Genomic DNA, 24380 nt, shown 5'->3' with positions numbered 1-24380 from the left:
CCCTCACTATATCATGGTTCATTTATCACAGCTTCACTATATCTCAGGGGTGTGTGTGTGTGTGTGTGTGTGTATGTATGTATGTATGTATGTATGTATGTATGTATGTGTGTATATATATAAAAGGGGAGGGGAAAGGAAGGGAGTACTTAAAATCAAAAAACACTGGTGTGAAGGGAAAGAGTGAAAGAAGAAAGGGCAGGATTATAAGAGAAAATCAAGATGGAAGGATGTGTGTGTGTGTGTGTGTGTATAATTCTGTATCATGGAGTTTTTGCTATATCGTGTGATTTTTTTTGAATGAATGCTATACTGTAACAATGGAAATGCAGTATGCCATTTCCACTTGTGCAAGTTTGGCAACATGAGATTGTACATGACACACTATTGGCTGATAGAATGAAAGGTGACCAACCACAGCCCTTTGTTCTGTATCCTGGGTGCTGATTGGCTCAGTGACTATAGCATCGATCTGTTTCCTCTCCCCCAACTTCACGGATTTTCACCTATCCTGGGGGTCTCTGGAACATAACTCCCTCAATAGGTGAGGGATCACTATACGCATACACAGAGTAAAGGTAAGAGACTGGAGCAGAATCTATTGGGCTTCAACTGAGGAAAAAAAAGATAGGAGTAGCATTCATGATCTCCAACAAAGCTAAAGCAAAAATAGGTCTTATTAAAAGAGATAAAGTAATTGCATCTTGATAAAAGGTAATGTAGACAATGAAGAAATGTCAGTACTCAACATACATACACCAAAAATTACAGCATCCAGATTTTTAAAAGAGAAACTAAAGGAGCTTAAGGAGGAAATAGACAGTAAAACTATACTAGTGGGGGACTTCAACCTTTCCCATCAGAACTACATAAATCAAACCAAAAAATAAATAATAAAGAATTAAAGGAAGTGAATGAAATTTTAGAAAAGTTAGATGTCATAGATATATCTGGAGAAAATTGAATAGAGATAAAAAGAAATATAACTTCTTTTTTTAGCAGCACATGATATAGATATAAAAATTGACCATGTTCTCTGGCATAAAAACTTTATAACCAAAAGCAGAAATAATAAATGCAACTTTTTCAGGTCATAATGCAATGTAAATTATAATCAATAAGGGTTCATGGAAAGGCAAATTAAAAATTAATTGGAGGGGGCAACTGGGTAGCTCAGTGGATTGAGAGCCAGGCCTAGAGAAGGGAGGTCTTAGGTTCAAATCTGGCCTCAGACATTTCCTAGCTGTGTGACCCTGGGCAAGTCACTTGACCCCCATTGCCTATTAAAAAAAAAGAAAGAAAAAGAAAAATTAATTGGAAACTAAATAATTCTTCAAAATGCGTGGGTCAAACAACAGATCATAGAAACAATCACTGCTTTTATTAAAGAGAATGACAGTGAGGAAACAACATATCAAAACTTATGGAATATAGCCAAAACAGTACTGGGGGGGGGGGGATTTCTATCAATGAAATAGAGAAAGCAGATAAAAAATTGGGCATGGAACAAAAAAAACCTAGAAAAAGAACAAATTAAAAATTCCTGATTTAAAACTAAATTGGAAATCCTAAAAATCAAAGGAGAAATTAATAAAAAATAGAAAGCAAAAGAACTATTGAAATAATAAATAAGACTAGGAGCTTGTTCAATGTAGGAGGAAATTAAATAGAGTATTGGCTAATTTAACTTAAAAAAAATCAAATTACCAGTATTAAAAATGAAAAGGGTTTTTCCACCTCTAATGAGGAAGAAATTAAAGCAATCAATAGGAGCTCTTTTGCCCAATATATGACAATAAATCTGATAATTTAGGTGAAGGGATGAATATCTACAAAAATATAAATTGCCTAGATTAACAAAAGAGGAAATAGAGTACTTAGATAATCCCATCTCAGAAAAAGAAATTAGGCAAGCCATCCATGAACTCCTCAAGAAAAAATCCCCAGGGACAGATGAATTCATAAGTCAATCATTTAAAGAACAATTAATCGCAATACTATTTGGCAAGATAAAGGAATTCTGCCATATTCTTTTTATGACACAAATATGGTGCTGATACCTAAACCAGGAAAACCAAAAACAGAGAAAGAAAATAACAGACCAATTTTCTTAATGAACATTGGTACAAAAATGTTAAATAATAACAAAGAGAGCTAGCAATATATCACTAGGATTATTCTCTATGACCAGGTGGGATTTATACCAGGAATGTAATGCTGACTTAATACTAGGAAAACCATCAGCACAACTGGCCGTATCAAACTAATAGAAATCACTTGATTATCTCAATAGCTTCAGAAAAAGCCTTTGACAAAATGTATCACCATTCCTATTGAAAACACTAGAAAGCATAGGAATAAAAGGGCCTTTCCTTAAAATAATAAATATTTCTTTTAAACCAACAGCAAATATCATCTGCATTGGGGATAAGTTAGAAGCCTTCCTAATAAGATAAGGAGCGAATCAAGGATGCCCATTATCACTGCTATTTTTTAACATTGTATTAATAATGCTAGCTTTAACAATTAGAGAAGAAAAAGAAATTGCAGGAATTAAAGTAGGCAATAAGGAAACTAAACTATCACTCTTTGTGGATGATATGATGGAATACTTAGAGAATCCCAGAAAATCAATTAAAAACCTAGTTGAAGTAATTAATAACTTTAGCAAAGTTGCAGGATACAAAATAAGCCCACATAAATCATAAGCATTTCTATATATTTCCAACAAAACTCAGTATCAAGAAATAGAAAGTCCATTAAAAATCACTCTAGAGGGGCAGCTAGGTGGCCCAGTGGTGTGAGAGCTAGTCCTAGAGATAGGAGGTTTTAGGTTCAAATCTGGCCTCAGACACTTCCTAGCTGTGTAACTCTGATCAAGCCACTTAACCCCTATTTGTCTACTGCTCTTCTGTCTTGGAATCAACATTGATTCCAAGACAGAAAGTAAGGGTTTTGAGGTTTTTTTTAATCACTCTGGACAATAAAAAATCATCGAGAATCTTTTTTGCCAAGACAAATGCAGGAATTATATGAACACAATTACAAAACACTTTTCACACAAGTAAAATTAAATCTAAAAAATTGGAAAAACATTAATTGCTCAAGGGTAGGCCAAGCTAATATAATAAATAAGACTCCTACTTAATTAAATCATTTATTCAGTGCCATACCAATCAAACTCAAAAAACTGCTTTATAGAACTAGAAAAAATAACAAAATTCATCTGGAAGAACAAAAGGTCAAGAATATCAAGGAAACTAATGGTGGAAAAAAATGTGGATGTTGGCTTAGCAGTACCAGATCTTAAATACAGCAGTAATCATCAGAACAATCTGGTGCTGGCTAAGAAGGGTATATCAGTGGAATAGACTAAGGGTAAATTAACTCAACAATCTAGTGTTTGATTAACACAAAGATCCCAGCTTTAGGAATAAGAATACACTATTTGACCAAACTTGCTGGGAAAGTTGGAAAACAGTATTTCAAAAATTAGGTTTAGATCAATATCTCACACCATATTCCAAGATGTGGACAAAATGGGTATATGATTTAAACAAAGAATGATATTATAAGTAAATTAGAGGAACTATAATAGCTTACCTGTTGGATCCATGGAGAAGGGAAGAATTTATGACCAAGAGATAGAGAACATTACAAAATGTAAAATGAATAATTTTGATTATATTTAATTTAAAAGTTTTTGTACAAACAAAACCAATGCAACCAAAATGAGAAGGGAAACAACAGACTGGGGAGGGAGGGAGATTTATAACAAATTTCTCTGATCATAGTCTCATTTTTCAAATATATAAAGAGCTAAGTCATATTTTAAGAATCCAGGCCCCCAGTTGACAAATGGTCAGAGGACATGAAGAGACTATTTTCAGATGAAGAATTCGAAGCTATCTGTAATCATATTTTAAAATGTTCTAAATCCCTCTGAATTAGAGAAATGCAAAAATAAACAACTCTTGAGATATCATCTCACACCTATCAGATTGGCCAATTATGACAAGGAAAATGATAAATGTTGGAGAGGATGTGGCAAAATCGGGACACCAATGCATTGCTGATGGAGTTGGTAATTGATCCAACCATGTCGGAAGGCAATTTGGAATTACGCCCTAATGACTATAAAAGAATACATACCTTTAGATCCATTAATTCCACTACATGGTCTGTATTCCAAAGAGTTTTTTAAAAATGGCAAAGGACCTGTTTGTATAAAAATATTTCTAGCTGATCTTTTTGTGGTGGCAAAAAAGATGTCTCTGAATTGGGGGATGGCGGAACAAGTTGTGGTATGTGATGTTCATGGAATACTGTTGTGCTATAAGGAATGATGAACAGGATGATTTCAGAAAGAACTGGAAAGAACTGTTACAGAGTGGAATCAGCAGAAGCAGGAGATCATTATACACAGTAATATTGTGGAAATATCAAATATGATAGACTTTGCTACTAACAGCAATACAATGATCCAGGAAAATTCTGAGGGACTTATGATAAAGAATGTTACCCATCTCCAGAGTAGAAATACAGATGAAAACATGATTCATTACTTGTTTATTTGAGGATATGTTTAGGGATTTTGGTTCTATAAGATTATTAACTTACAAAAATGAATAATATGGAAATATGTTTTGTATGATAACACATATGTAACCCAGGAAAAAAAAGAAATGATAAGTAGCATAACTTCAGAAAAACCTAGGGAGATTTACAGGTTTACAGGAAGATTTGCAGTGAAGTAAGCAGAACCAGGAAAACATTGTAATTAGTAACAGCATTATTGTGTGATGATTATCTGTGAATGACTTAGCTCTTCCCAGCAATACAGTGATATAAGACAATTCCAAGAACTCATGAAAATTGTTATCCACCTCCAGAGAAGTTAGTGAGGCCGAATGTCGATGAAAGCACACTATCACCTTGTTTTCCTCGTGGGTTTTTTTTCCTTTATGCATTTTCTTCTACAATATATGAATATATGGTTAAAATTATCTTACATGTTTAACTAGATATATCAAATTGCTTACATTCTTTGAAGGGGGGAAAAAGAAGAAGGGGAAGAATTTAGTACTCAAAATATTAGAAGACAAATGTTAAAAATTGTTTTTACAAATAATTGAAACAAAATAAAATTATTAGAATGAAAGTGTATCTTATTCACTTTAAAATAATTTTAATTTTACCAGTTGTTTTTATATACAATAATGCATATGAAAGTACATGTGATGGCAGATGCTGTATATTTTATGTCTTGTTAGTGGTTTTTGTAAATATGAATTTAAGCATTTTTTACTGTTTTGTCCTGTTTTTCAAAGGTAATAGAAATATCATTTGACAGTTTTAGTTGTATTATACAATTAGAGCATTGTTTTTGTTTTAAATGCCTTGTCTGTAACTCTAAAATACTTTAATCTGTTTAGGGAACATCAGTGTTATTTTTTCTAAAGTCTTCTCTGTTGTTGTACTTGAAGGTAATTAAAACTGTAATTCTTTCTTTCTTAGCATCAGACAACAGTCAGCGATTTCGAGAAACCTGTTTTGCATTTGCACTGACTCCACAACAAGTGCAACAAATCAGTAGTTCCATGTAAGTTGCCTTTCAGTATAACTTAAAATATGACATTTTAACTTAGTTTTGAGTATATTGGATGAATTTCAAGTATACTTAGCCTAACTCATATTTCAAAAACTATAAAAAGCTTTCATTTTTCTCCTTATGTTTGCTTAACAAACTTTTAATGAAATAAATCTTTTTTTGTTTCACTTTCACATGCATATACTTTAATATTTCTATTTCTGTCCTATGTTTTCTAGGGATATTTCTGGAACTAAATGTGACTTCACAGTACAGGTCCAGCTAAGGTACAGTCCTGATTATAGTACAAAATACTTTGATACTTTAAAAGATACTATAAACTTAAAGTAAAAATGTGTAACTAACGTTTTTCAGAGGTGTTTATCAGTCTACCAAATAATTATACTAAAAGGGGGGATAAAAAAGTTATCTATATCTGGTTTCTCCTAAGTTTATTATATGTATGTAAATATGGAGAGATCTTTCCATTTACATACAGCTATGCTAATTTATACCTAAGACAAATTTCATTCATAACATGGTCTTTCCTAACTATTAAGAAAACGATACTGTTTTATAATCTTTAAATAAGATGATTAGCTCTTTTAAAATATAGAGGGCTTATATACAGAGTAACCAAAATACTGTTCAGTTAACTAAAGAAATAATACATAAGTGGCTTCTTATTCTCACACAATAATCAAACCATCATTTGAGTTTGGTTTGCTGTAAATGTATAAACTAAGCACAATATAATTAAAAGACTTCATGTGAAACAGTTGATATTTTTTGCCAAACCAGGTAGGAATTTTTCCAAAATAGATTCTATAGCTACCAATTTCCCAATTTCTTTACCTAGGGTATTTTTTTGTATTGTAATATCTAATTTATCTTCTTGGCATAAATATTCTTGCCCATAAAAACAACCTCATACCAGAGATTTTTCAGTCAGTTGGTAACTGTTTATTAAATCTGTACCATATTTGTAACATTGTATTGGGTTCTCTGGGGGGATTGAAAAAAAGAAGTATGGCATGTCTTTGCCCTTAAGGAACTTATTCCTCAGTATAATTAGGTAAGTAAAACTGATATGGAACACAATTAGAGATTAGGAAACAAATCTTATGATCCACTCTTAAGTGCTATAAATACTGCAAATGCAATAATATTTTTTTGAGATCACTAGAAGTTAAGAGTTGGGAGATTTTTCATGAAGGAGGTAGAACTTCAGATGCATCTTGGAGGAGAGTTGAGTAGGATTTGACTAGGTAGAGAAAAATATGAAGAGCATTCCAAATTGGAAAAGTATCATGGGCTAGGATTAATTTGGAAGCAGGAATTAGTAAGGTGTATTTATAGGATAAAGTATTCTGGCAGCCAAGATGGCGCAGTGGATAGAATACCCATCCTGGTGTCTCTTGTGAATTCAAATCTAATCTTAGACATTTATTAGCTTTGTGATCCTGACAAGTCACTTAACCCTATTTGCCTCAATTTCTTCATCTGTAAAGTGAGCTAGAGAAGGAAATAGCAAACCACTCCAGTATCTTTTTCAAGAAAACCCCAAATGGGGTCATAGAGAGTTAGACATGACTGAAAAACAAAAACATCATGTATGAGATGGTGAGCCAGCTGAAGTATGAAATTGACTGAGGTTTCTCTTACCCATCCCTACCTTCATCATATTTAGAGAAAATTATACTTTACTATTATTATTTAGTTGGAATAGGATTGGATATATTCTGTTGCTATTCTTAATAAATTTTATTAATGCATTTTATCATATATATGCTTATGAATATAATAGGCATATAATTAAATATGCCTAAATAGTGCCAGATATTAGGTGCATGAAAGATCTTTAATGTTTTTTTCTAGGCTTGATCGGTTTGATATAAGTAGTTCAAGAGTAAAGGAAGTTTTGGTGTTGAATTGTCGTTATACAAGGTTTATATGGAATGCTATAACCAGAAAGCTGAATTTTATTATTTTAAGTAGGCATCTGACTTTTAATAATAAAACCATTAGTCTTTAGAATTTTTTTCCACTTTTGTAAGCCAGTTTCTTTGTATGTAATTAATATTAATTAATAAGTAATCAATCACCTCTGACACATAAGTAATTTTATCAGACATTAATGCTTTGTTACCCTAGTTAAATAAAAGAAAAAAATCTTTTTATCTGTGTACTATCTTTCTCAAAACTCTTTATACCTGTAGACATTCTTCTACTTATTACATTTCTTCATTCTTTCCCAGGTTTTAGTATGGTTTTGGCCTAATTTAATTAGGTCTAGACTGTCTCCTTAGGGAGGAGTCATATAGATTGACTTGGCAAGAAATTACTATTCTTTCATCCCTCAAGGGATCTTTCTGTCTTCCATATTTTACATTTGTTAAGTGATGAGTTGTATAGTATATATAATTAACTGGTTGAACCCAAGTTACATAGCTTTTTTGCACTTTGCTTTTATAGTCATTGGTCAAGATGTTGAGGGGGAAATATCTGTGATAAAAATGGTCAAATGGATTCAATCTTAAATATTATAGAGCAAGAGAAGAAATTAAAAAGAATAAAGAAATCTTAAAAAAACTAAGTAGTACTATTTTTGTAATGATGGAATGACAAGCAAGTTTATGTTGTAGTTAGAGAGGTGGTAACTTATAATAGATTGAAAAGGTAAGCCTCATAATTCATTTCTTAAATTTACATAACAGTGAGTAGAATTAAAATTTATCAGTTCTGTTGCTATACTTAGTTTTTTCCAAAGATGATTATGTGCATAGTTTAGAGGTTAAAGTATTCATGGGTTTCTGAAATGTTTTGTTTCAATTTAAATATGAATGCAGTACAAGTAATATTATATAGCTGTTTAGTTATACTTTGTCATATAGAACAGCTTCCGCTACTAGTTTTTTAAATCGCTCAGACTACTTTGACTATCACTACAAAAACTATTCTTCCAACTCCCTCATTTTTTTTTTAATCAAAATGTTTTATTGGCCTTGGAAACTAGAAACTTAGCAGAATTATACTTCTTCCTTCTCAGACTAGAATTTAGAGAAAAAAACACTGCTACAGTCAGTTCCCAGGAGGCAGTTGAGCACATGACCCTCACATACAGGATTTGGTTGTTGAGAAGGGTTATTAGAACTACAGCTTGTATAAATACTTTATATATAGGCCTCACACTGTATGTGTATTTCTCTTAAGAAATTGATAGTATAGGATGATGAGAATTATTGTGAAAATAATTATACAAATTCTTAGTAATGTCACTGAAGCTAATGGGGATAGAATTGTTTAAAAGTGTTGGGTTTTTTTCCACCAGTGAGAGATGTTGAAAAGTCATAATAACAAATTCCTAATATTCTTAAAACAAACAGCCAATTACTGGGTCATCAGCATATTCCGAAAACGTATCTTTTAAGTTATCTTTTAAAAATGTTAATAAAATTATTCTTTTGAAAGGTGATTAAATCTGTTCTTATGTTTTTTAGGTTTTGTTTATCAGAAACCAGTTGTCCACAAGAAGATCACTTCCCACCCAATCTGTGTGTGAAAGTTAATGGGAAACCTTGTAGCCTTCCAGTAAGTCAAGAATTCTTGTATATTGTCAGCTTATCTGTCAAAGCATAACCTGTCATGGCTTTAATCAGTAATATGATTTAATTATGAAAATTTTTGACTGAGTCAGTAATTGAAACATTTTTATAGACTACATACAGATAACACATTTGACATAGGCTATTATAAGGCTGAGACTGAAAGAAAACAATAGAGACAAAGGCCAAGGATTTCAAGTAAGGTTGAATAGGATAACACTAGATTCCAGGTAAAGAAGATATACACAATGGCCTCTTTTTATGAATGTGTGAAGAGACAGTAATGCGTTTGTGGGGGAATTGAGATTAAAAGAAAGAGAACTGTTTTATGTAGTTTTAAAAATAATCTCACTTCTTCTGAAATTCTGATATAATGGTATATCCTCATTCTTAAACTCTTTTCTTTGACATGTAGTCAGGATTATTTTCTCCCAGACTTAACAAACCAAGTCTGTAGTCTTTTTTTTTTTTAAGCATATCTGCATTTTAAGGTGTGATAAAAAATGATTTAACAGAGGCTTCACATTCATCCATGTTGGAAATTCTTAAATATTATTCTAAGGAAACACCTGATTCTCTTGGCTTTGATGAAAAGACCCATATCCAGTAGCATTCAGCACACAAAGTTTTTATTAAAAGAATATTTGAAATTACAGAATTATAGGAAAGAACAAATGGAAATTTTGAAATTTTATCCTTAGGGCTATCTTCCACCTACCAAAAATGGTGTGGAACCAAAGCGACCCAGCCGACCAATTAATATCACCTCACTTGTCCGATTGTCTACAACTGTACCAAACACCATTGTTGTTTCCTGGACTGCAGAAATTGGAAGAGTAAGTAACTTTTGGTTTTATCAAATCTGCATATAATAAAAAAGGACTCATTGTTATGACTGAGTTCATGTCTGAGTAATAGAAATGTTTATATGATGCTTTAAAGTTTATAAAGCATTTTCCTAATAACAACGATCCTTCAAGTAGTAGATAGAACATGTGCACGTACTAGTAAAAGCATTGTCCCTATTTTTCAGATGAGAAAACTGAGGTTAGGAAGATTAAGAGACTTTTCCCAGGCTCACACAGCTAGCAGACATCATCTCTTAATAGCTAAATCCAATAGCTTTTTTTCAGTCATTATCTTTCTTGACTTCTTTGAAGCACATAACGCTGTTAATCACATTTCCCTCCTTGGCGCTTTCTCCTCTCAGAGAAAAGCATCTGTATACTCTTTTGGTTCTTCTTTTATCTTTGTGACCATTCTTCTGTCTCCTTTGTTAATCATCATCCTTATCCTGCCCCTCTCAGTGTACATAGCCCCAAAGGCTCTGTCCTGACCTGTCTTCTCTCTAAATTCCAACACTTGGAAACCCCATCAACTCCAATAAGTTCAATTATTTCTGTGCAGATGACTTCCAGTTATATATATTTGGGCCTAGCCTCACATCTAAGATGCAGTCCCTCATGACTGGCTACCTATTTCAACCTAGACATTGCTAACTCAATATATCTGAAATAGAACTATCCACCTTTCCCAAAAATTCCTTATTCTGAAGGTCTGAATTCTTATCCTTGGTTCTTTACTCTCCTTCACTCATTGCTAATATCTATTAATTTCCCAAACCTTTTCAATATTATGCCCACTAGTATCATCTCTTACCTTACTGCAGTAGGCTCCTAACTCATCTCCCTTCTCTAGTCCATATGCAGCTGCCAAAGTGTAGATTTGACCGTGCTCTTATGTTCCAGTTGCTCCCTCTTTCTTCTTTGTTCAAATATAAAATTTTCTGATGGCATTAAAAACCTTTCACAGGCTACATCCTACTTGCCAGTCTTCTTAGGCTTATTATAAATGACTGTTCTCTTTATTCTTTAGTCTAGCCAAACTGGCTCTTCTCTTGGAACCTTCTGTTTCCCCATCTTTGCCTCATAAAATCTCTTAAACCCTGCCTACTATCTGAGGATTTTCCCTATTCGCCCCACCTACTAATTCCTTGCTCTCAAAATTGCCTTGTATTTACTTTGTATATATGTTCAATTTATATAGTTTTACCATTTCTCTAATACGATTATAAATTCCTTAAGTACAAGAATTGTTTCATTTCTATCTTTGATCCCTAGCACCATTCCCAAAACATTATAGATGCTTAATAAATGTTTTTATTGATTAATTACAATCCTGCCTCAGATCCATCTCTGGGATAAGAAATACAAAGAACAGTGTGTCAAAGGAGACAACAAGTCCATACAGCATCAATCTCACATCCAAAGCAAATATATGCAATGGGGATACACTAGAAGCTTTTGCAAAAAATACAAAAATGGAGCAAGAATGACCATTTTGACCACTATTATTTGATAAAGTTTTGGAAATGCTAGCTAGTGATAGCAATAAGACAAAAGAAAAAAATTAAAGGCTAAAAAGTAGCTAAAGAGGAGAGAGAATTATCAGCATTTGCTGATGACATAAAGATTTACTTAGGAAATCCTAGAGAATTGACAAAGATACTAATTGAGACAATAATTTCAGCAAAGTTGCAAGTTATAAACTCTTACAGCTCAACAGCATTTCCATTCCAGAAACTATAAAATGCCTCAGATATTTGTGGATCAGTTTGTACATGTTATACTGAATAAATTTAATTTAATTACAAAGTACTACTTGAAGAAATAAAGAACAATTTAAAATACCTGGAAGAGTATTCAGTGTTTATACCTGATTTGTACCAGTGTAATAAAAAAATAATTCCAAAGGTAATGTACAGTTTTAAAGCTATACCAATCAGATTATCAAAGGGATACTTTTAGAACTCAACAAAATAATACAGAATTTGTTTAGAAAAAATAAAAGATTTACAGTATCAAGAGAAATAATGAAAAGAGTGATGAAGGAGAAATAGCACTTCTAGTTCTTAAACTGAATTATAAAGCAATAATCTTGTATTGATTAATAAAGTGGAACAGAGGGAGAATCAGAAACAGCAGAATTCAGTAACCATTGCCCAATAAACTAAAAAACATACATTATTTAGGAGAGAAACTACCTATTTCACAAAATTACTTAAACCAAATTTTACACTACATATTCTACAATATATGCTAAATGGAAATATGACTTTAATGCTACAGATCATGCCATAAAAAAATTAGAAAACAAACATGTCCCTTTCATAGCATAAGAGATGATTTCTTTATTATTATTTTCAGTTCCAAATTCCCTCCCCTGTCCATTGAGAATACAAGAAATATGATATCTGTCATACATACAAAGTTATGCAAAGCATTTTCACATTAGTCATGTTGGTAAAAAAAAAAAGAAAGAAAGAAAAAGAAAGTAAAAAAAAAATTCTTTAGTCTGCCCTCAGAATTCATCAGTACTCTCTCTGAAGATGGATAAAATTTCTTGTCATGAGTCTTTTGGAATTGTCATGGATCATTGTATTGATTAGAGTAACTTTCACAGTGAATTATCATTAAAATATTGCTGTTAGAGGGCAGCTGGGTAGCTCAGTGGATTGAGAGTCAGGCCTAGAGACAGGAGGTCCTAGGTTCAAATCCGGCCTCAGCCACTTCCCAGCTGTGTGACCCTGGGCAAGTCACTTGACCCCCATTGCCCACCCTTACCACTCTTCCACCTATCAGACAATACACCGAAGTTAAGGGTTTTAAAAAAAAATATTGCTGTTACTGTGTACAGTGTTCTAGTTCTATTCATTTCATTTTGTATCAGCTCACATAAGTCTTAAGGAGATGAATTTTAATCAAACCAAGGAATAAAGGCAATTAGAAATGATAGATAACTGATTATGAAATCCAAAAGTTCCAGTACAAAAAAAATAATACTCTCAGGATAAGAAAGTAAATGGTCAAACGGGGGAAAAAATCTTTGTACCAAGTTTCTCTGATAAGGGTCTGCTATACAAGATACATAAACAATAAATATGAACAGTTCTAAAAAAAGAAATACAAAATATTAACAACCACTTGAAAAAACTTTCCTGATCACTAATAACAAGAGAGAGATGCAAATCAAAACAACCTTGAGGGTTCACCTCTACCTCTTACCCTGCAAATTGGCAAAGATAGCAAAAGACTGGAATAGTCAGTGTTAAAGGATTATAGAATGAGAGTCACAATTATTAATGGAACTGTGAATTAATAAAATCATTTTGGAAAGCAGTCTGAAATTATGTAAATTAAGGGACCAAAATGTGTGTGTGTGTGTGTGTGTATATACATATATATATATATATATATTCTCCTTTTAACATAGAGATTCAGCTACTAGATTTGTTACCTCAAGAAGCCATTGATAAGAAAAATCCCATATACACCAAAATCCCAAAATCCACTAAATTTCACTTTTTGTGAAAACGAAGATTTGGAAACAAGGTAGATAGATGCCCGTCAATTGAGAAATGGCTAAACAGATGGTCTTATATGAGTGTAATTGAATATTACTTTGCTGTGAAAAATGACAAGTATAATAAATGCAAAAAAAAATGGAAGTATTTACATGAACTGATTCATGTTCATTTACATGAACTTGATTCCCTACCTAGAAGTCACTCCCTCCTCCAATCATACTCCAGACTTCTTTGTTGTCTTCTTTAAAAAACAAACCAAAGGGGGCAACTGGGTAGCTCAGTGGATTGAGAGCCAGGCCTAGAGATGGGAGGTCCTAGGTTCAAATTCGGCCTCAGACATTTCCCAGCTGTGTGACCCTGGGCAAGTCACTTGACCCCCATTGCCTACTCTTACCACTCTTCCACCTATAAGTCAATACACAGAAGTTAAGGGTTTAAAAAAAAAAAAACTTACTTTCTATTTTAGAATCAATACTGTGTATTGATTCCAAGAGAGAAGAGCAATAAGGGCTAGGCAATTGGAGGCTAAGTGACTCACCCAGGGTCACATAGCTAGGAAGTATCTGTGACCAAATTTGAATCCAGGAGCTCCCAGTTCTAGACCTGGCTCTCAGTCCACTGAGCCATCTAGCTGCCCCACTACCTATCTTCTTTAAAAGTACCAACTAATCCTATCTTCTGTAGGAAGTTTTCCCCCAAACTCCCCAATTCCAATGCCACTCCTCTGTTAATTAGCTCCTATTTATCCTGTTATATGTAGTTGTTTGTATGTTGTCTCCCCAATGAGATTGTAAGCTTCTTGAGAGCAGAGGCTATATAGCCTCTTTTGCTTCTTTTTGTATCCCCAGTGCCATAATAGGCACTTAATAAATGTTTATTTATTAATTGAGAGTAAATATCCAAGTAAAGAATGTACACAGAATAATTTTAAAAAAAACTCCAAAAAGCTATCAGAAGACAACATCCATCTCTTTTTTTATAAAGACTAGAGGACCACAAGCATGGCACATTTCACCTGTTTTCAGACTTTTTTTTTTTATGTAATTGTTTTTTCCTAAAATTTTTTCTTTAAAATATCTATTATATGGAATGGTTTTCCAGAATGGGGAGGATAGTGATAGTGTCAGAGAAAACATAGAGAATAAATGCAAAGGCAGTAGAAAGGGCTTCATGTTGAAGTGATACTTTAGCTACTTCTTCAAGGAAGGGATTTTATGAGATGAGGGGAGAAGGTTGTTCATTTTAGGCCGGATAGCAAATGCAAAAACATGGAGACAAAACATGAAATACTATGAGAAAACCATTTTGACTAGATCATAGAGTCAGATGTCAAGGAATACTGAACATGACAATAACCAGATTGCCCTCCAGCTATGTATGGGCAGATACCCTGAGGCATAGTCCCTTCACCCAGTTTTTAGTTTCCAATACCAGAAAGCACTACTTTTTGGTCTCAGTTCACCATCATACATAGCTTTCTCATGAGACTTGGAGACTCCACTAATAAATCAGATTCATAGATTTTCAGAGCTAGATGGAACCTCAGTGGTTGTCTAATCTTAAAAAAGGATCCCCACTACAGCATAGCTAAGATTTACTTAAATGTCTCTGAAAAGGAGTAACCCATTACTTCCTGAAGCAGCCCATTCCATGTCAAGAGAGCTCTATTTTCACTACGTTGAGCCTTCCGAATTTCTTCATCACATCCTCACTGTCCTGGTTATCCTTCTGAATGCTGTTCAGCTTATCAATATCTTTCATAAAATGTGGTTCCTTAAACTGAACCAAAATATTCTTAATTATCCATGTTTCTGAAAGTTGTGCCTTTTAAGAGCAGGCTGTTTGCTTTTTTCATTTCCATACCATACTATTAACCTATATTAAATTTGCATCTCATAAGAAAAACCATATCTTTTTCCTCTTTTGATAGTTGCCCAGGACTGGGCCAACATTGCCATAATGTATGGAACGTTTATATAAACCCTATTGAAAAATATTAAGCAATTTTTTTCTTGAACTGAAATTTCAATTTATCTTACACTTATTTCAGACTCCTAAAATAGGTAACTTGCTTTTAGGACTAAATTAAATTTTGCAGTTGTAAATGTCCAGATCCTCATATATTTCAATGAATGGGTACATAGTAAAGTTAAGTCTTTTAATTAAGATATATAAATTTCACATTTTTCTTTCTAGCTATAGTGTGTTGAATTATTTGAGTTTCAGCACTGGCTTCATGTAATTATTTTATAATTGCTTCCTCATGAAAAGGTTTTGAATGGTTTGACTTATTTTGTTGGGTTTTTTTTTAAATATTCATGTAATTTACATCAACTATGAAGAAGAGAGCTATTGATCTTGAATATGAGGAATATTGTTTTTAATTTGCTTCTAGCTATTCTAGAGAGACCCATCACCCTTTGATTATGATTGTTATGTGAAATTTTGTTTTTGTGGCCTTATCAGACTTATGAGAACATAAAAGATATCAATATTTTGTATGTTTTTTACCTTACTTCACATACCAATCATAATTGTTAATTAGGTTTTTACTTTGAAATTTGCTGTTGGTTAACTGAAATTACAAAGAAGTTACTTAAAAATTCATGGACTGTTTTACCAAGAAATCCTAGTCTTTATTGAAGCACATAATAATCAAAATAGATATATCACAAAGTATATTGTCATCTCATGGATTTTACTTAATACAGTGTGCCCTGCTTTATATATCAAATTTGATCCTGAGAAATTATAAACCAAATTTATTTTAAATGAAACTATATTTTAAATGTACTAAAGGAATTTTAATGGTGAATCCTTTAGAGAAGCAAAGACATTTTTGGTAATAAGTCAGCACAGTCTAATTTATCTGTTTTATAATTTTGGAGTTTTGATCATTTGTAGGACTTATAGTTAGAAGGAACTTTCATTTACAGGTGACAAAATTAAGGTTCATTGTGGCAAAGTAATATTTTTAATGGATATACATTTTGTTTTGATATAGCACACAAACACCCCCCTGTCCCCAACCTGGTACATCTCTCCAATACCAGTTGAGCAAAACTGGCTAAAAAATAAATGCAACTGGGGGCAGCTGGGTAGCTCAGTGGATTGAGAGCCAGGCCTAGAGACGGGAGGTCCTAGGTTCAAATCCGGCCTCAGCCGTGTGACCCTGGGCAAGTCACTTGACCCCCATTGCCTACCCTTACCACTCTTCCACCTATAAGTCAATACACAGAAGTTAAGGGTTTAAAATTTAAAAAAAAATAAAAAATAAAAATAAATGCAACTGGTAATAGATGTCATTTTCCACTTCGTTTGCTGCTTTTTTAACAAAAGGGAGGAATATGTGCCCTAAGTCATTAATAACTTGTTACCAGTATTGACTATTACACACACACACACACACACACACACACACACACACACACACACACACACACACACACACACGACCTGAGTTAGGTTGCTGTTTGATGATTCCTTCATTTTTATTGGTGCTCATGTATATTGTTCTTTTGGAGCTACTTTCTTTGTTTTGTATGATATCAGTATGTCTTCCCATGTTTCTCTGAATTCTTCATATTGTTTTTTCATGATATACAACATTTCACTACATTAACATACCATAATCTGTTCTCCCATCATTGAGTATAAAATTTCAGGTTTTTTATAGTGGTTTTTTTACTATTACAAATAGTGCTGATATGAATATTTTTGTATGTGTGGGGGTTTTATTGCTATTAATATCCTCTCTGGGTCTAAAACTAGTCTTGGAATAACTGTGTCAAAGGGCATGAAGAATTAGTTCTTTTTATTCAATGATTCCAAATTCCCCAATTCTCCTCCCAGGCACTATAATTTAAAAGCTTGAAATTATTTTAGACTCTTTCTTCTTTGTTATTCAATCAGTTCAGTTCAACAGACATTTTTAAAGTGCCTATTACTGTATGTTGCCAAGTCTTAGAAATTCCAACTTAAAATCAAATATTTGTTGAATTGGACTTTTTCTTAGTGTCACCAAAGTGTTGTAAATATACATTCTTAAGATGTGAAAATGAGACTAAAATAAGAAATCACATTTACGGCATTTGAAGTTTACTTCACAACACTGTGAGGTAGGTAATACAAGTACTATTGCCATTTTATAAGTGAGGATACTGAATTACTGGGAAGGTAAATGATTTACCCAGGGTGACACAGCTAGGAAATATTGGAGTTGAGTTGCAAACTTGCATCTTCCTGTTCCAGCATCATTGCTTTTCCCATTGTTTAAGTGAAGACATGATTCATCCAGTTACTAAAAACCTTTCACCTCACCTTGAAAGAATTTTATAATGTCAAAGTCGAAGATTATTTATTTCATGGAAGGTGGTTTATTTGGGATCAGAGTATCTTCATTAATGATCAATTGGCATCAAAATTTCCCTTGTTCATAGGTCAGTATACTAGGTTCTTTGGAGAGATTTTTACTTCTTGTTCATTTTTGTTTGTTTTTTACATCATCACTTTCATTATCACTTTTCTGACCCACTTAGGGAACTTTCTGTTTTGTACCAAGTATCTTTAAAAAACACTTCATGACAAATCAAAATATTAGTGTATTCTATGGTTTACATTCTCTCATCTATCTAATGAAAGAAGACACTGTATTTCTCAGTTCTTCTCTACAGCCAAGCTTGGTCATTACTATAGTGATATTTTTAAAGTTCTAATAATGAACAAGGTATATGAACATAAAGAGCATGTTCCAAAAATCAGTAAAAATAAATCTGATATATTGGATACTATATTAAGTCACTGACATCGGTACTTTTAATTGGGAACCAAGGATCAATAACACTTTCCCCTGTAAGAGATGTATCATATTTTTACATTATTTTGTGGGTAGATGAACCAACCCTGTTAATGAGGAAATAAAAATTAGGTTCATATTATAGATACCAGTGGCATTTGGTTAAAATCTAACTTTGTTTCCCCCTTCAGTTCAGTTATATGTCTTAACTAGAGAAAAGCATACCTTTTTTACTGAATGTGTAATGGTGGTTTCTACTTGCTCATCTAAAGATCTAAGTTTCTAACTGAATATTTGAGCTATCAGTAAATAATTTTACATTGTTAATTAGAATTTCTCCATCTTCTGTCATAATTGAAATGTTAAACAAATATAATTAAGATGAATCCTGAAAATAGCATTTTTAATTGTATATTAGAATAAGGATATGTGTGTGTGTCTGTCCTCAAACTGAAAGAAATTTTGGGGAAACTTTCCTTTTGATTTACAAGTTGTGAAATCTAGTGGTTGAAGTTACTATACATATTTGAATATTTGTATACATTTATTTTCATATAAATGTAATTTACTATTTTTTAACTAGAAAAGGAAAATTATCCTCCAAAAGAATAACTACACTTTAACTTAAGAAGCCATTTTTAGAAAAAGCCATTAGAAAGAGCATTTTATTTAGAGTCAGAGTGCTTAAGTTCAAATTCAGGTTCCGCAATGTGGCATTTTTCCTTTCACTTAAGTTGTCTGAGTCTCATTTTCCTCATGTATAGAATGATGGGGTTGGAGTAGAAGATCCCCAAGTCCATCCAGTGCTAAATATCTATGACCAACATACTAACAGAAAGATCTTTTTCAAAATCATGTATATATTTTTCTTTTTTTCTAATTTTTTTTATTTTTTTTTTCAGTTATGTAGAAACAGTTTTTGACAATTGTTTTCTGACATTTTAACATTCAGATTTTCTCCCTCCTTCCCTTCCCCCTATCCCAGGTGACAAATAGTCTTGATATATGTTATGCCAGTACTTCATGCAGTACATATTTGTTTATTGCTCATGTCATTATGGAAGACATATATTACACATACACTAAAAATCTCATGAAGGAAATAAAGTGGAAAATAACATGCTTTGATCTGCACTCAAACTCTAACAGTACTTTGGCTGTAGATAGCATTTTCAATATGAGTCCTTTGTGTTTATCTTGGAGACTTGCTTTGATATGATAATGATTTAGTCCTTCACAGTTGATTATCATATAATATTTCTATTACAATATACATCATTCACCTGGTTCTGCTCACTTCACTTTGCATTAGTTCATCTAAGTCTTTCCAGGTTTTTCTGAACTCACTCTGTTCATTGTTCCTTATGGTGCAATATTATTACATTACAACCATATGCCACAACTTGTTCATCCATTCCCCAAGTGATAGTCAACCCCTCAGTTTCCGATTCTTTGCCACTACAAAAAGAGCTGCTAAAAATATTTTGGTACAGATAGGTCCTTTTCCCTTATTTTTGATCTCTTTGGTATACAAGCCATATAGTGGTACTGCTGGGTCAAAGGGTATCCAGAGTTTTGTGGCCCTTTGAGCTTGGTTCTATATTGCTCTCCAGATCACAGTTCACCAATAGCATACGTATCCCAATTTTCCCCTTCAACGTTTATCATTGTCCTTTTGGGACATGTTAGCCACTCTGATAGGTATGTGGCGGTATCTCAGTTGTTTTAATTTGCATTTATCTAATCAGTAGTTATGTGAAGCATTTTTTCATATGACTATGAATAATTTTAATCTCTTCCTCTGCGAACTGCCTGTTCATATCCTTTGATCATTTTTTGATTGGGGGATGCTTTGTGTTCTTATAAATTTGACTCAGTTCTCTATGTATTTGAGAATTGAGGCTTTGTCAGAGGCATTTGCCTTAAAACTTTTTTTCCAAATTTGTTGTTTTCCTTCTTATCTTGGTTGCATTAGTTTTCTTTATAACATGTTTTTTCAAGAAAAAGTTTAAGTTGATTTTTAGTCCTAGATTTGTTGTTAAATAATTATGTGACCTTGGGCAAACATCTTAACCATTCTTGTATCTTCACCTTATATTATACTTTAATGTATTGCATACATTATGATAATTCCAACCCTTTGGGTTGATTTCTTTGAGATACAAATATAGTAATATATGTGAGTGCTTTGAAAACTGTTGCACTTTTCTTCCCTTTCTTGATATTTACTTTTTACAAGAATACAAATAATTCAAGTCAAAATAAATTCTAACTCCCCCAAATGCCAACTCTTCTTTGGCCTTTCTTTATCATCTAGTACCACATTGGAAATTCTGGCCCTTGCTCTTCAGAGCTGTAACTCTTTACTAGTCCCTTAGCCTTATTTTCTTTCATTTAATCAGCCATACTTTTTCCAGTCTGCCTTGGCTTGTTATTTCACTGTTTTCTTTGTTCCCTTTTCCTGTATCCATTCTCTATATTTGAAATGGATATGCTTACATTCATCTACCAAATTAAGCATTCTCTCCTATTTCAAATCCCTTCTTAAATCTCCCTTTGCTTAAAGAACTTTCCATTTGTAATTAATTCACAGAAATTTTCTTCCTAAAAGCATAGAGAGCTGGTTGAAAGCTGAAAAGGTGGGTTTGAGAGAAGGGAAACCAATCTAATTTTGTAATATCTTTTTTAGCTGTATTTGTTATCTAAGAAAAATTTGTATATTGTAATTCTCTTCTCATACTGGCCTGATTTCATTTGAAGTTAGCAGGAAACCATTTCACAGAGATGCTTTCAATTAATTAACTTTAATTAAAGAAAACATACACATAACAGATAGCCAGGCAGAAAATTTAACTGGTAATTTGTATTTTTAAATATGCATTTATGAAAAACATGTCTATGGAAGCCTTTATTTTTAGATTGAATTTCTCTGATTACTGCATATTTTGTGTTTTTCAGAACTATTCTATGGCAGTATATCTTGTAAAACAGTTGTCCTCTACGGTTCTCCTTCAGAGGTTACGAGCAAAGGGAATAAGAAATCCGGATCATTCTAGAGCTTTAAGTATGTATTATGCAATCTCTTTCATGAAGATGAAATATTTTAAACATGAGTACTAGAATGATATCATATTCTCTACTAAAGAAGTTTGCATTCAACATTATTAGTTCATTATCTTTCTTTCTTTTTTTAAATCCTTACCTTCCATCTTGGAAAGGTAAAGGCTAGGCAATGGGGGTTAAGCCCTTACCACTCCAAGGATCTCCAGAGCTTGTGTTGTGCTAGCATAGTTGTTTTTTTTTTTTAAACCCTTAACTTCTGTGTAATGGCTCATAGGTGGGAAGAGTGGTAAGGGTGGGCCAATGGGGGTCAAGTGACTTGCCCAGGGTCACACAGCTGGGAAATGTCTGAGGCTGGATTTGAACTTAGGACCTCCTGTCTCTAGGCCTGACTCTCAATCCACTGAGCTACCCAGCTGCCCCCTCTAGCATAGTTTTTAAGAACCTTAGGTTATCTCTGTGCTCCGGAGAAGAATCACAATAGGGCTTGAGTGGAGCATTTCTCCAATGAATACCTAAAACCATTTATTCCACTTATCTTCCATTAGGGAAAAAACAAGGCACTGCACCCAAGTTTTTAATCTTGTTTCAATTGTTTGCTTAACTTAAAATAAACTGTATTATATAGTTGGTCCATGAACGCTAAAAAGGATATTATAGCCAAAATGTACCATCAAATAGGTGTTTTTTTTAAAAAACTTGTCTTCTGTCTTTATTGGTTCTAAGACAGAAGAAGTAAGGTCAAAGCAATTGGAGTTAAGTAACTTGCTTAGGGCCATATAACTAGGAAATGTCTGATGCCATTTTTGAACACAGGTCCTCCCAACTTCAGACGTGGCACTGTGTCCATAGTGCTACCTACTTGCCCCATAAAATAAGTGTTTTAAGAATATTAGGAATAGGGTTTTATACTAGCCAAAATTATTTACAAACTTTCTACCTGCAGTGATATAACATCCATAATTTCATGGTAATCATTTTGAAATGATGTTTTAAATAATCTCTAGGATTTCAGGGCAGCTAGGTGGCACAGTAGACATAGTGCCAGACCTGGAGTCAGGAGGACCTGGGTTCAAATTGGCCTCAGACACTTCCTTCCTTACTTTGAGACCCTGCACAAGTCACTTAATCCCAAATGCTTAGCCCTTGCTCTTATGTCTTAGAGTTGTTACTAAAACAGACAGTAAGGGTTTTAAAAAAATATTAGAGAAGAGAGACATTGCAATAATAGACAAAATGTTAAACTCTGAAACAGGAAGTTTGAGTGTTCAGGTGCCTCTCACACTTAACGGGCTTTGTGACTCCAAGCAAGTCAGTTAACCTCTTGACACTCTAGGCAACCATCTTTTTTAAGATTAAAAATTGTAAAAAACCAATCTGGTAGAGGAAGTTCCTCATAGATAATTCATTTCCTACACCAATGAAATCACAATTCTCATCCCAAAATAAATAAATCCTAGGAAGGATTTCTTTATAAAGCAAGGTTCTTTTGAGTTGAAGAGATGCTCTTAAAGAAAGCATGTAGTTTAGGAGTATGTAGGAAGCAATCATGTAAGTAGTAAAAAAGAATATGTTTTAGCAATGAGGATTAAATATATCACTGTTAAAGGCCTGTGATTTCATTGAACTAATTAAAACAATTCTAGAAATGGAGTATTGAAGAATTCTGAAAATGAGAAACATCTTTCAAAATAAAAAGAGCAAAACAGAGTTAAGAGACATGCATAGCACTGTTTGACCCTGGGCAGATCACTTGACCTCCATTGCCTAGTCTTTACTACTCTTCTGCCTTGGGACCAATACATAGTATTGATTCTAAAATAGAAAGTAAGGGTTTGAAAAAGAGGAAGAGCAAAGAATTTTGTTGCTTAGATCTAAATGATCTTTACAAAAGAACCCTGTAGAACAAAGGTTCTTAATATAGATCCCTTTAGCAATATGATGAAATCTGTGTACCCCTACTCAGAATAATGTTCTTAAATACATAATACAGAGGGTTAAAAAGAGAAATAATTACTTTAAAAAGGATTATTAAGATATGAAAATGTCCAAGTAAGTTAATGGACCATTACTGTGAACTAATCATGAAAGTGGAATATTGGGTCCAAGGATTGACTAATGGCAGTTGGAATAGATGGCTTCTCAGGGCTTTTTCAACTTTAAGATTTGATCGTGAACCTTTCTTTTCCAGAGTAGCAAAATATATGTAAATATATGTAAATATAGATATAAAATATAGGGAATGCAGCAAGTTTCTTACAGATTCAGGTAACTGATTATTTTTAATGGATTTGATTATTTCATTGATTGAGGCAGAAGAAAAAAATATTAATTCCCAAAGACTAAAATTATCTAGTCTTGAGTGAGAAGGAAACCTTTTTTAATCCTTGTAGCAATAAATTAGTTAATCTCCTAAATACTTTGACAAGTAGGATGATTTCTTGGACAATATAAGTGGTTACTACCTTTGGAAGATAGAACTTAAAATTTAAAGTTAAATGAATTTTTTTTAATTCATTTCATCTATTGTGTGGGTTTGGAAAAAAATAAAATAAATAAAGATAAAATTTGGGAAAAAAAAATTATGCACAGCCTTGACCAGATCACTCCCTTATTCATAAAATTTCTGTGGCTTCTCCATTGCTTTACAAGTATAAATAAACTCCTTAGCTTAGCATTCAAAGCATTCCCCCGTCCTTCTCCAGCCTACTTTCCCAGACTTATTTCACACTGTTCCTCTTTATGCATTCTGTGGTCAAGCCAGACTAGACTACTAGCTATTTCCTGCTATCATTCCACCCTCCATACATTTATGTAAGCTAACTCCTCCTTCTGAAAATGGATTTCCCCCACTTTATTTTCCTGTTGAAACTTTTCTCGTCCTTGGCTTCTAGTTTAGGTAGCTCCATGAAACCTTTCTTACTTGCTTTCTTCTCCCCTTTGCCACAGATAGAGTTCTCTCTT

At 33.1% G+C, this 24380-nt stretch overlaps 1 protein-coding gene across 1 annotated transcript in view; it reads left to right on the top strand.

Annotated features, from left to right (window-relative positions):
- PIAS1 (protein inhibitor of activated STAT 1) overlaps positions 1–24380 on the top strand; it is a 126662-nt gene that overhangs the window by 52676 nt on the left and 49606 nt on the right. The window contains exons 3-7 of the mRNA XM_044665326.1: positions 5518–5602; positions 5830–5877; positions 9091–9181; positions 9897–10031; positions 21315–21420. Of these exons, the coding sequence (XP_044521261.1) occupies positions 5518–5602; positions 5830–5877; positions 9091–9181; positions 9897–10031; positions 21315–21420 (465 nt within the window). The remainder of the gene's footprint in view (positions 1–5517; positions 5603–5829; positions 5878–9090; positions 9182–9896; positions 10032–21314; positions 21421–24380) is intronic.

Source organism: Gracilinanus agilis, chromosome 2 (genome assembly GCF_016433145.1).
Source record: "Gracilinanus agilis isolate LMUSP501 chromosome 2, AgileGrace, whole genome shotgun sequence".
NCBI classification, from domain to species: domain Eukaryota; kingdom Metazoa; phylum Chordata; class Mammalia; order Didelphimorphia; family Didelphidae; genus Gracilinanus; species Gracilinanus agilis.
This window is presented reverse-complemented; position numbering and strand designations above follow the sequence as displayed.